The 13092-nt window shown below is 39.2% G+C and overlaps 1 protein-coding gene across 1 annotated transcript in view; it reads left to right on the top strand.

Annotated features, from left to right (window-relative positions):
- Positions 1–13092, top strand: part of CFAP44 (cilia and flagella associated protein 44) — a 37812-nt gene that overhangs the window by 23074 nt on the left and 1646 nt on the right. The window contains exons 20-31 of the mRNA XM_059870341.1: positions 177–307; positions 1259–1476; positions 1859–2024; positions 3267–3456; positions 4520–4996; positions 6367–6570; positions 7289–7484; positions 8354–8464; positions 9939–10069; positions 11180–11296; positions 11870–12071; positions 12769–12929. Coding sequence (XP_059726324.1) covers positions 177–307; positions 1259–1476; positions 1859–2024; positions 3267–3456; positions 4520–4996; positions 6367–6570; positions 7289–7484; positions 8354–8464; positions 9939–10069; positions 11180–11296; positions 11870–12071; positions 12769–12929 — 2304 coding nt within the window. The remainder of the gene's footprint in view (positions 1–176; positions 308–1258; positions 1477–1858; positions 2025–3266; positions 3457–4519; positions 4997–6366; positions 6571–7288; positions 7485–8353; positions 8465–9938; positions 10070–11179; positions 11297–11869; positions 12072–12768; positions 12930–13092) is intronic.

Raw genomic sequence — 13092 nt, 5'->3', positions numbered from 1 at the left:
CTGATTATTTGTGCCAATGAAGAGGCACAGGAAAAAAATTGGTTCTCTGTGGAGATAGCTTCTGAAATAAAGGATGGTGTTGATATGTGGGCAACTAAGACACCTAGGTAAAAATATTTATTATGAAGACCTAGTAACCAAAATAATGTGGTACTGGGTTTTCTGTCTTCCTGCAGGAGTTTGAGATGGACCGTAGGATCTTTGAAGAGCTGGATCGGCAGACACTACAGAGAATCCAGTTAGTGCAAAAGCAGCTGGCTTGGGAGCACGAGAAACAATTCATTGGAGTGCAGAAACTACAAACACAGTAATTACCACTTTTCTTCTACTTCTCTCCCTGACCTTCCCTGGGGCTTATTGTCTATAAAGCTGTACCTCCCACAAGAAAAAGGAATGTGATCATTTTTTTTTTTCCTCTCTGTCATATAATCAGTATTTCATCTGTTCTGTTATGATTCTGTTCTTATTTAAGAATCTTACTTATTCTTGGAACATACACAAGAGTATATGTTCATATTTATTTTTAATAACTTCTATTGAATCTTAGGTAAAAATGCAGATAGTCAAATGAAGGAAATTACTTCATTTGGATTAACTTCTCTATGAAGAAAGATGGTTGAGACTATTTGCCTGGGGTTTTGCCAGTAAGTTCAATAAGAACCAAGAACTCTTACTGAAATGTTGAAAAACAACCTGGGAAATGAATGCCTGTTTTTAGGACATGTTGTGTTTCTGTCAGATATTTTAATGTCATTGCTAACACAATGTTCTCTATACGATTTGAAGTTACAAAAGAAACTTTATCAAGAAGAAAAGTTTAGGCATGAGGTGCATTTTGAGTTGGTTTTCATAGATCTAGGTAAGAGCAAAAGATGAATTAATAAAATAAATACACAATTGAAAAACCACCTTAGCCACACAGAGTATGTGACTAGGAAAAAAGATAGAATGAGCATGTTTTTGACAAGTTCTTAATGGAAGATGAAATTTACTGTCATGAAGAACCTGGTATAAGTTTCAATATTGGGAAAAGTCTTCATGTGTTTACTCTTGATCATCTCCATTCCTAGATTGCTTAAAAGTCAATAGATAGTGTCAGATGTCATCATGCTATGCAATTACTTACTGACTTGAGGATTTATCTGTAAGGATTGCATGTGCAATAGGTAAACTACACTATTCATGCCCTTTTGGTTACAGTTAAATGGAATGTTGTGTCCACTGACATCAGACAGTTTTGTCTAATTTGTGATTCCAGGTTTCGGGACTCTCTGGAATTTACTCTCACTGTTCATGCTATTCAAAGCAATCATCAGATTTCAACCTACAGCCTTCTATCAGTGTCTGAGAAATACACCCAAGATAAGAAACAGGAGGACAGCAAGGGGGCAGTACTTAAAGAGAAGTGGACAGCTCTTAAAGAGACAGAACAAGCAGAAGAGGAGATCTCCAGAGAGACAAGCCCTGTGCATAGAGGTAATGATAACCATTTAAATCTTTCAGTAATATGGTTTCTGTCTTTCATTGCAGTTTGTGTTCCTGAGTCCAAGATAAAAAAAAAAACATGTAAGTGCAGGTAAAGAAATATAACTGTAATGCGGTTTTTTAGTACCTACATACAAAGTAATGCTCATACATAGTTTTCCATGTTTAGATCAATGTCAGCAATTGTCTGTCAGCCCTATGGGTAGAATGTGACTAAAAGTCAAGTCAAAGAACCCGAATACTTTCAAAACATCCACTACAATGGAACTAATTTATATCAGTTCTACAGGAGTTGTCTGAGGGAGTTTCCAGTAGCTGGGACTGCACTGTGCTGCATGGCATTAAATCTTCACATGGTTATATTTTGTTTCAGGAAGTGTAGCTTTTGGGAATGAGGCTGAAAGCTTGAAGACACCAGAGGTCCGAAAGACAACCACACGTTATATAGAAAGCAGACGTCAGAAAATCAGAAGACTTGTTGAGAAATATGATGCACTGAAAGCCAAGATCATGAAGAGGAGGGCAGAATGGCATGAACTGTGAGTTTTGAACTGGACTCTGCTCCCTTTTAGTTCTGCTTCTTGTTTGAAGTCTAGTAATGCCATTTAGGTGTCATATGGGACTATAATCTCCCTGCTTAAGTTTTTATTCCTAAGGGTTGTAATTAAAACAGATGAATTTTCATGTATCTCCAAGTCTCAGGAGCATTCAAATATATTTAGTTTCTATGGTTCCTGTAAAATATTATCAAATTTTAATCCAGCTTGGTAGCTGCATTTTCAGATAGTGAATGTGTCTAAATTGATCATGACTGAGAGACTGCCAGTACAGTCAACTCAAAGTGAATCCTGCCAGCCCCTCATGGAGCAGACACTGTAACAGCTGGGTTAGGTCAGCAGTCTTAGCATCTCAGCCATCATGTGAGTGTTTGTGATATGCTGGTCTTTATCTTGAGCAGCAAGAAAAGGGGACAGGACATCTTTCACAAAATCATAGAATATCCTGAGTTGGAAGGGACCCACACGGACCATCAAAGTCCAGCTCCTGTCCTTGCATGTGGCAGCCTCAAGAGTCACACCCTGTGCCTGAGAGCATTGTCCGAACACTCCTTGAAGTCTGTCAGGCTAGGTGCTGTGACCACTGCCCTGGGGAGCCTGTTCAGGTGCCCAACCACCCTCTAGGTGAAGAACCTTTTCCAAATATCTAACCTAAGCCATATCCTTGAATGACCACTTTTCCAGGGTTTGGTTAGTGGAAGGTGCCCCTGTCCATGTCAGGGGCACTGGAACAAGATCTTTAGGATCCCTTATAACCCAAACCATTCTATGCTCATGGAAGTACGGAAGTCTTTGCTTAGGAGATGAATGGCAGGGAATAGGACCAATGTAGAGTCAGAATACAAAGCTTTTAAGGGTATTGAGTGTTTAACAATGTAGAGTAGGATCAAGTATTCTGTGCTACAGACTGGTAGATTGTTGATGTGCGGCTCCCTGAAATTCATAGCAGCATATGCTCACTTAACCCAGAACTCAGTCTGAATGTGAAGGTTTAAACTTTCCCATGGCAGAGTTATTTAAGAGTTCTTAGGGGGAAAAAAATATCTGGGATTTTCATTTAAATGTGCAAGGATATTCTTTCCAAAGTAGCCATTCTTTTCTGAAAGAGATGCATCACTCTTTCACCTCCCAATCTTTACTGCACAAGTAAGAGGGTATGAAGTGACTGTTTGTTCATTTGTATGCTATCTGTCTTGAAGTTCAGCTTTATTTTGTACCTACCAGATACAAGAACAAACCTAGACATAACCATGAGAATTCCAAAGATGCTGAGGAGATCAAAGAAGCACAGGAGAATATAGGCTGTTACAGGCTGAAGAGTGCCACTAACTACACACTCACTGAAGATGAGTGTATAAGCACTGAAAAGAAGATGATGCAGCTTGCAATCCTAGAAGACTTGGTATGTAAAACTGTATATAGCTCCATTTTTGGGGGAGAAGTGAGGATAGTGTATTAATCACTGAAGAAATTTTTTGAAAGGAATTGAAAGTGAATGTGGGAATAGGCCTTGAAGAACAGATGGCTGTTTTGAGAAAGCTTTAGTAACAAATCAGCCCTTCTCTTGTGAACTGTCTTGTTTCAGCAAACCCACACCTGAATCATTCCAGGGTGACTCTTTATAAATGAGAAGGAGAATTTACCTTTACTACTATTTCAGCAGGAACATCTGTCTTTTTTAGTTACAAGTCTGATAATCTAGTAAAAGCACTGAGCTAAGTAACCCCTTCCATGAAATACCTTTACAAAAACAGGGATGTGAGCGAGGACAAGTGTTCTAGTGTAGCCTCTCTGTATTTGCACTTTAGCAATTGCTGCTCTTGGAATTGGAATCTTCCTGAGAAACCAGTTTTTTTGGAGCCACCTTGCTATAGTAGAGCTCCTACAGTTACCTCACATCTGTCAGCCTTGAAGGCACAATAAGTTCAAATGTTGTGCAGTGTCTTTGTTGCTTTCCTGGTAATTTTTCCCCCTATCCTTCTCATAGGAATGGTTTTTCATTGTATTTGGCTGCAGTACATGGATGACTTTGACAGTGAAGCCTAAGCATTACAGAAGCAATGCTACAGTCTCAGGGGATTTGTTGGATCATTTTAGTCTCCTGCTTGGGCTTCAGCACTTTCCTGTAGTGCTGATGCTACCAGATAGCCAGTGATTAACCCAACTCATTAGAACAAACAAAGGGAATAGTTCTTGTCATAAAGTCTGGGTTTTTACAGATGAGGAATTCCAGTTGCTTCAGGTGGATGGTGTGTTATTTGCTTCTATAAAGATCAGAGAAGTTTCTGCCAAGTATATTAATGATAGATCACATTCAATTATTACTTTATGTAAAGAGTCAACTAATACAGTGTCCCCTTATCACAGAATAACCATTCTGGATTACTAATCCTAATGTTAGCCTTCTTGAGTTGGGTAAGACTGCTCCTGTGGTGGAGAGTCCTACTAAAATAGATTTTCCTTTGCAGATCCATGAGACAAAAGTGAATATGAACAAAGAGATTGTGTCCTTGAGAGATCTCAAGGTTTCTACTATTGATGAAATCAAGAGTTTAGTGAAGGAAGTCAAATCCATACAGGCAAACTTAGATGTATCAGAACATCTCCCTATTCCCCCAATCCCTCAGTTACATCCAGATGAGGTTCCTGAAAAAATGGTTGAGTGCAACAGCAACGTCCTGCTAAAGTTCAAAGAGGAGCAGGAGGCCAAGGCAAAGCTTGAGGAACCACTGGAAGGGTGTCTCTCGTCTCGCGCATTTAGGCACGTGTTTCTTCAAACTCCTCCGGTGGAAGAGGGTGACCCTGTGGCACAGGCTGGAGATGCATCAGCTGTTGTCACAGAGGAGCAGAAGGCTTTTGAGATGGAGAAAGTAGAGCCAACAGAAATGGAACTGGAAATTTTAAAGAGGGAGAAGATAAAAAATCTATACTTGCAGGAGGCCTTGATTAAAAAGGTAGGAAATTGAAAGTTATTTTTGTCAGATTAAAAAGTCCCACTGGTTCATAAATGACACCCAAACCCCTTCTGTCTCAGGACTGTAGCTAGTCTTGCCTTTCTGCAGTCCTGGAAAATGCTAACTTGAAAATTTATGATGGAAATCAGTATAAATCCATAACTATAACCTGTGTTCTGACTATTATCACTTGAAAGATATCTTAGATTTCTTACTGATTGTGCCATGAAGCTGTGATCTTAGTGGCCAAAAAAAGGGGAAAAAAAGGCGAGCAAAATATTACACATAACTTGAAAAATTTCAGAGTTTAAAAAGCAGCATCACTACAACTTTGTAGATTCATGTTCTCAGCTCTTCAATAACTGTAGTCTCAAGTTTTTGGTCCAAAAATTACTTTGTAGGATTAGAAAAGGTACAAAAGAGAGTAACCGAAGCACTTAGTCATGGAAAAGATTTTTTAAAAGGTACAGCTAAGTGGATAATGTATCTTTGGCCTGCAAAAAAGGCAACTGAAATGGTTTTAGAGATGCAATAAAATTCTGAATACCATACAAAAGGAGGGTGGGAATCGTGTCTTAAAAGAAGGAGATATATCAAATGAAATGGTCACATAGAAAGCTTGAAGCTTGCAAATGAAAAAAGTTTTCCTATCCAACAATAAGCTAAGCTTTGGAACTCAGCGCTAGAACGTGGGGGAAAAAATTCCATTCAAAGCAGCTGAACACAAGTATACTGCTTCAAGCTCAGGATGCACCTAAGTCAGAGTTTAAGAAAGCTGTATAGCAGAGGTATGCCACTATTCACTTGTTTGCTCCATTTCTTAGCATCTCTCCTCTAATTTCTGCTGGGAGTTGATTCTTTGGTCTGCCTCAACACAGACATCCTTGTGTTCATGTGTATGAAGGTTATGAGGGAATACCCAAATTCTGCTGTGAACATCACACACCTGTAAGTTAATGTTAGCAGCTGCTAGTACTTATTTTGCTGTAAATGTCTAAGTGAAGAGCTGGCAGCTATTTCAAAAGAAGTCTGTCAAGACAGAAGTTATTTATTGATGCATCTGGGACTGTAAACTACAGACTACTCGAAAACATACTCTGAAGAGTAAAATACTTCAGGGATGGAGGGGATGAAGTGAAAGATTCCTTTGAAAGCCTAGTGATTCTTTTACTATTATGCTGAGAACAAAGACAAAGATTTGGGATTAACTTTGTCTTTCAAAGTGCATCAGTACTCTCTAGGAAATAGTCTGTCTGAGTTGTGGGTTAGGCAGAGAGAATTTTTCCCTTCTCCTCCCTTCTCTAGCTTTGCATTTTTAACTGCACTCATAATACCTTTCCTGTTCCTGATTTCATGCTCCTTTTCTCCAGATCAACGCACTGGTGATCAACTTTGATGCTGAACTTCGCCTTTTGCGGCACAAGAAACTGAAGATGGATGTGCAGATGAAAAGTGCTGATCTGCGTTGCATCACATGCTGTGAAGAGCTGCTTATCCTGAAGAAACTTGAGATACATGAGGACCTTCTTGAGGAGAAAATTTGTGCTCTCATCAATAAACAGGAGGACATACATGTAAGTAGACCACATGTACCATTAATTTAAATTTAACAGTACCGTTAATGCATGGCTTGAGACAAAAGTAAACCATAAAGTAAATGGTGGTATCCCTTGGCTTTGTTTTAGCACCAATCCAGTGACTAGTGCTAAATTCTGAAAAACAAGAAACTCTTGATGATCAGCCTAATAGGATGGTCACTTCTGATATTGCCCTGTTTTTTTAAGTTTTTCTAAGCCTGCTGATGTTTACATTCTTGCAATGAATTTTCTCACACACTTTATGTAAATAACTTATTGTTTTGCATTCTTTTTGGAGGAAAAGAAATTTGATAGACTGTTAGTTTATCCAGTGTCATTGGAGAGGTGGCACTGTCATCCTCCAATCCACTACCACTTCTAGAAATCTATAAATGTCGGAGTCAAAAATTAAAAGTCTCTTTTTTGCCTTGGAAAATCCAGTGTCCACATCTTTCTGTTTCATGTCCTAAAGTGACATTCTAACTTCCAATACATAATTTTTAAATAATCTTAACATCTGTATTTTAATAGATCCTTCATGATATAAGTGACTAATCACATACTTTAAGAACATATTCCTAGGTGATGCTTGATTGAACCATGGGTTTAATCAAGAGAGGAAGACAAGTTTTGCGTTTCCAGATCTTCACAGATGCATCCTATACACGTACACATGGGCTGTACCTTTTAACTGAAATAGTTTTTGTTTGTTTAGTCAAAATTGAAGAGCTACCTTGCACAAATGGAGGATAGAAAGTGTGAGATTGTAATGCTTGAGGAACGTGAGAAAGCTCTTTATGCCAGCTTTGAAGCATCCCTTGGAGAAAACAATGAATTTGCTGATGTTCTGACTGATATTTTAAAGAAGGAGGTTGAGTGTGTGGAAAAAGAAGAAGTAGGAAGAGAAGCAGGTTGGATATTTTGTTCTTTTTGCTTTATGGATTTGTTATACATATTTCCATGTGGTCAAGTACATGTCTCTCTGTCTAGCTGAGCACACACAACACTCCAGTCAGTTCAAAAACCTGTAGGTCAGACCTACCCAGATTTGTTTATAGACTGACAATGTGTTCTGTGGCTGTCATCTTGAATGATAATAATGATGTAATTCAGTTTCTAACATGACTGCAGTTGGTCTGATAACAGCTCCTGCAATTTACATCCTGTAAGTCAATACCGAGGACTGATAATTGGTAAGAGGGAGAGGCATGGCTTTAAATAGGTGCTTCCCATGCTGTACCAATGGGAGCTATGGATAAGTGATTAGTCTGTCACATTTGTGACATTCTGCTCTAATCTGTCCATTGGCTAATGAGAGATCATAAACCTAATCTGCAATCATCTATTAGTCACAGGACTAAACATATTACAAAAGGATTTCATTCGTCTTAGTGACTCAGTTTTAAGCTGTTGAAGCTAGGCAGTCCTACTGAGCTAAAAGACTTGTGCTCTCTCTGACTTGGCTTTTGATTTCAAGTGGGACATGATTAGCAAAAAGTGCAGACAATGGTGATGTTTTATGACAGATTTGAAACATGGGCTGCATCTGTGCCTGTTCTACTACTAGGTGATTTCTCTCTCTTTCCCTTTTTCCCTTTTTTCTTTTTCCTTTCTGTGAAAACATCACATCAGATCAATGCAATAGGCACAAGGTGCCTGGATTCACATATCACCAGAGTGATCTTTCATGGGTTGCTGGGCTTGTGTCCACCAGCACATTGGCATCATGCATAGCTGGTGAGTCTGGAGCATTTTGCAAGCCAGTGCCTGTTTCTTTCAGGTGAACAAAATGAGAATGAAGAGGAGGATGATGAAAAGCCTGATGTAAAGACTGATGAAGAAAATTGTGGATCTGAAAGCATAGTCTTTGATGACTCAGTTTGCCCAGAAGGTGCCTAAGCTGTTATTTCCTTCTATTAACTTGTTGTTTAACTTTAGGGGCAACATCATGTGTTTGAAAAGAAAACACAGTTTTTTTAAATTATTCACTGCATGGTAAAATCATGAAGGGCTGGAATGTGTGTATCCCTTCTGTGTGCAGCATTTTTCCCTGGGAAACTTTGGTCAAGACAATAAAACTGCTGGTAGTGTAGACTACCCTAATTTAAAAAGTTTGGAAAAATAAAATTTAGCTAAGCACTAAGAATTAATTCTTTTATGTAAAGAAGCATTCACCATTTCATGGTGGTTATCTGGAGAGAAAAGGCTCCTGTCTCGATTGGAGCAGTGGCAAGGCTGTAGGTGCTCTCTGGAAACCAGCTGCCTGGCCTGGCTGGATCTCTCTCAGTTCAGCAAAATTCTGAGATCTTCATGCTGTTAATTGAAGCTCTTTGTTGCCGCCTCGTGGATTTATGCAGCAATTGCCTGTTGCTAGGCTGCTCTGAAAGGTTAGTAGCTTTACTTTTCAGAATCCTCTTCATTTGTGCATTCAAAAAAGGCAGGCAACCTCTCTCCCTCCTTTTCTTTTGTACAAGCTTAGCTAATTTAGGATGTTTAAAAAAAAAAAAAATCTTTGAGTGATGTGTCAATGACCGTGTAACAGCACTGCTTCATTTTCAGGTTCTAATTTACCAACAATTTGCCTTCCCTTTTTTTTTAAATTGGATTTTAAAATTATTTCCACAAATTGAATTTTTTATTAACTTCTTGTTCATCTCATTTTTCAATGGAATGTTGGGAAGAAATAAAGATTTTTTTTTCTTACTTAAAATTTCCGAATTGCTAATTTAATAGGGTAATTACATGTTGCATTAGTGTCTTCATATTTGTCTCTTTATGTGGAATTTTTTTTGGCCTTTATTTTTATTATTATGCCTGCTGATTTGGGCATAATTATGCATTTGCTAAGCATTATTGAAATCACAGTATTAGATAGAAATTCACAGATTTCCTTACCATGACACAGGTCCTATGAAATACAGCTTTGTTTACAAATAGAGCTACAAATGATCCCTACAGCAAGTTCATAATTTATAGTGAAGTGTGCTATGGAGAAACAACTATGTGCTCACATAATTGAAGATTTTACTGGAACACATATTTACTACTGGAACTGCATTGCTTACAAAAGCTAATTTTTGAGCACTTGCCTTTAATGCTGGCTTTGATGCATTTAATCTGACTTCTGGAAACAAGCTGCCTTGACTGAATGTAAAGAAGAAAAAGATCCATCCAAGACATTCACCCGTTCATGGAGGCACATGGTCCATGGGTGTATGTTTAAGGAAGCTCTAGGGAACCAAACCCATGGTGTTATTATGGGGAATGCTGGGAATGTGCACAGCAGGAGAAGGTACCAGCTCTACTCAGTAACTCCAGAGTAGTCACAGTGAAAGTAAGCTCTTCTTTGACCCTTTCCCTCTCAGGCTGCAGTGAGGATCTCTTCCTGAACACTATTCAGCTCCGGCAGCAGCGGATAGGCATTGAGAAAGCTTTAGAAGAGGAGAAGAAAGTTGCTGCTGTCCTCAAAAAGGAATATAATGCCTTGGCCATAAAGGTATTGTAGTGTTTTCTCAGAAAGCATCAGCATGTTCAATGTAGTGCTAGTGATTAGTGCTGGTCTGAGACTTAGAAACAGAATCCTAACCCTAAGAGAGGCCTCCATTTGGGAAGAGATATCTGTGGTAGCACAGAGGCAGGAGGCAGGTTGACATGGAATACCTGTTCTCCTGAAAAGGGTAAATCAAGTTTAGCTTTCATGGGGCTGGATCCAGTCTTTAGGTCAGTTCCTTCCCAGCTGTCTAACCTCATGCAGCAGCCGGAACTGGATTCTCTGGTTCAGATGAAACACATGGTGTCATCTGGCCTATCCTCTGTGTGTGTGTGTGGGAACAGAGATTAATGAATACTTACCCTAACACAAATCCAAGTTAAAATAAATGCATAAAAATTCTATTCTTTTCCATCTATTTCTTTTGCTTTTAGTTATTTTCCATTGCTCTTTGTCACAGGTAATCACTGAATAAACTTTTGGTACAAATTTTCCATTTTGCCTTTTTGAACTCCTGCATTCATTAAGAAATTTGATTTCTACTGATTAAAAAATATCTTATTTTGAAGGGTTATCTGGAAGAGAGAGGGTGCTACCAAAATAACATTATGCAAGTCTTGCACTTTTTTTGTCTCAAAAATGTTCCATCAAGCATGCTTAACATACAACATTTTTAATTTTTAAAGGCTTTCCTAAGTGCCAGCTGCCACGTATTCACCCTGGGGCATGACATTTGAGTCTGAATTGTTTCTTTCTCATGTAGAATCAATAAGCATTTCCAGGCATAACACAATAAAAATTATCTTGCAGGCTCTGTAGATCTACAAGTGTTTTAGATGCTAAACAAAGCAGCTGTCTCTTGATACATACAGAGCAGCTCTAAGGAGACGTTCACGAGTGTACACATGTGCAGAGGTATTCAGGTTAGAATTTTGCTTGAATATATGTAGATAATCCTTGGGTTTTCCTATGAAACTCACCTATTATATGTAGTTTTAAAAAAGCACATTTTTATATACTTCTTTCCCTTTGGATCAGGAACTCTAGCAGAACCTTGTTCCCTTATGTATTCTAAGTATCACAGGATTTTGTTTGTCCACAATTTGTCTTCTGCAGGCAAAAGAAATAGAAACCAGTCTGGACACAACAAACAGGGAACTGGATGCCTTTCAGTGGGAAAAGCTGCACGAACTGAATGAGCTGGATGTAGTTGTGCCTTTGAGGCTCCATCAGGTAATTCAAGCTGCTGTGCATCTGCACATGCAGAGGAGCCTGTGTACATCTGAACAACGGTGTTACTGTTCTTTGGGGCCCTTAGTTCCTGATTCACTATGGTCTCCTGGGAAGGAAGTGCCATTAACTGAACTTCATGCTGCTATTTCCTCTAGAATTCCCTTTTTTTCCCCTTCTCCTGTACTGACAGAAATGAGGTAAGGACAGGCAGGCTGGTCCATAGCTGAAATGTGCATGATCTTCAAGTGCTGTATCAGTTTGGCATGGTATTCTACTTCAGGTCCATACCTACTGATATTCTCCTGGGGGGAAAAAAAAAGAAAAACCTCCCCAGAAAAAAAAAATCAAAAAATCCCCAAAAAGTATTGAAACTAATGGGAATTCTGCCCAATTCAATAATGCCAGAGTGGATACAATGCATTCATTTACACAATTGCCTGGCCTAAAAAAAGAGTTGTAACCATGCCCTCCTCACTCACTAATTCTCTATTGCTCACACACTTATATAAAGAGACATTTCCATCGCCCTTGATAAGTAAAGCCAGCCTTGCTTATTTCTGGCTGCTTTTGCAGGTGCAGTGCTTGGTTGATGGGGAGTTGCCCCATGACTTCTCCCAGACTTTAGTATTTACCAACCAGTCCTTGCAGTATCTGCAGAAAAGAATTGTGGACCTACGTAATGAAAAGATAATGCAAAGAGAGATACATAAGAAGGCCAAGGAGCAACATAAGCAGCTTCTCCAGGACAAAAAGGAGATGGAGATGGAGATTCAAGGTGAGTAACAGAGACTCTGAACAACACAGCATTGCTAGTGTTCCTTCTGTCCCTCTCACTGGCTGTGGGTAACTCACCACGTCTGGCTCTATATTTGCACAGATGTCACAGAGGGTTACTGCAGAAAATAGAACAGATCAAGTGGACTGTTTTGATGGAGTAGCAGTTCTTCAGCATTGAAGAGTCATCAGGCTGTGCAAAATAATTTGGCAACTTAATATAAGTAGCGCTGACTGAGATGAGACACTGGAAGTTTGGACACGTTTGCTATTTCTACTTGTAAACCAGAACTCCTAGGATAAAAAGTAGTTTCTCCAAAGACACATAAGCATTTTTTGGTAATATCCTCCCCTTTGAAACATCTGAAGAAGGAAAGAAGACCTATTCAAATCAGTTTCCCAACAGCCAAACCCAAAGTTGTGTCTAGTACCACCAGACCTGCAGAGGCCCTATACAGCCTATGGTGTGAGAGTGGTTTACTAGGACCGGCTTAGAGTGTGGCTTAGTGACCACACTAAGCATGATCATGGCCAAGGACAAGTGGCATGACTCAGCTGTGAGCTCTGTGCGGTTTTGTGTGAATTATTTATAACAGAGCAGACACCAAAGGGCTCAGACAAAATGCTAGGATAAGGCAGAAATTCTTGTAAACCAATGAATGACAGTGATGCCATTTGTGCCAATGTCCCTCTGTTAGAACTGGAGGAGAGGTGCAGTAATCTGATGATGGAGAAGTTTGGTCGGCTGGTTGATTTTGAAGCAGTTCAAGTACACTCTGTTAATATACCTATGGAGCAGATGAAAGTGAGAATAATGGAGAAAGAATATGAGCATTTCATGGAGCTCAAAGAATGGGAGGTAAGCAGCAGGAAGAGGAGGAAGACAGGTGTTGTGATGATCTGTTAAGACTTAGTTTTCCTGGGGACTGAAAAGTTACACTAAAATCTTTTGTCACCTTGCTCATGTTTGATTTTTTTCACTTGTCCTTTATAAACCATAGTGTTCAACTCCAATTTCCCAT

Source organism: Haemorhous mexicanus, chromosome 2 (assembly GCF_027477595.1).
Source record: "Haemorhous mexicanus isolate bHaeMex1 chromosome 2, bHaeMex1.pri, whole genome shotgun sequence".
Lineage (NCBI taxonomy): Eukaryota > Metazoa > Chordata > Aves > Passeriformes > Fringillidae > Haemorhous > Haemorhous mexicanus.
This window is presented reverse-complemented; position numbering and strand designations above follow the sequence as displayed.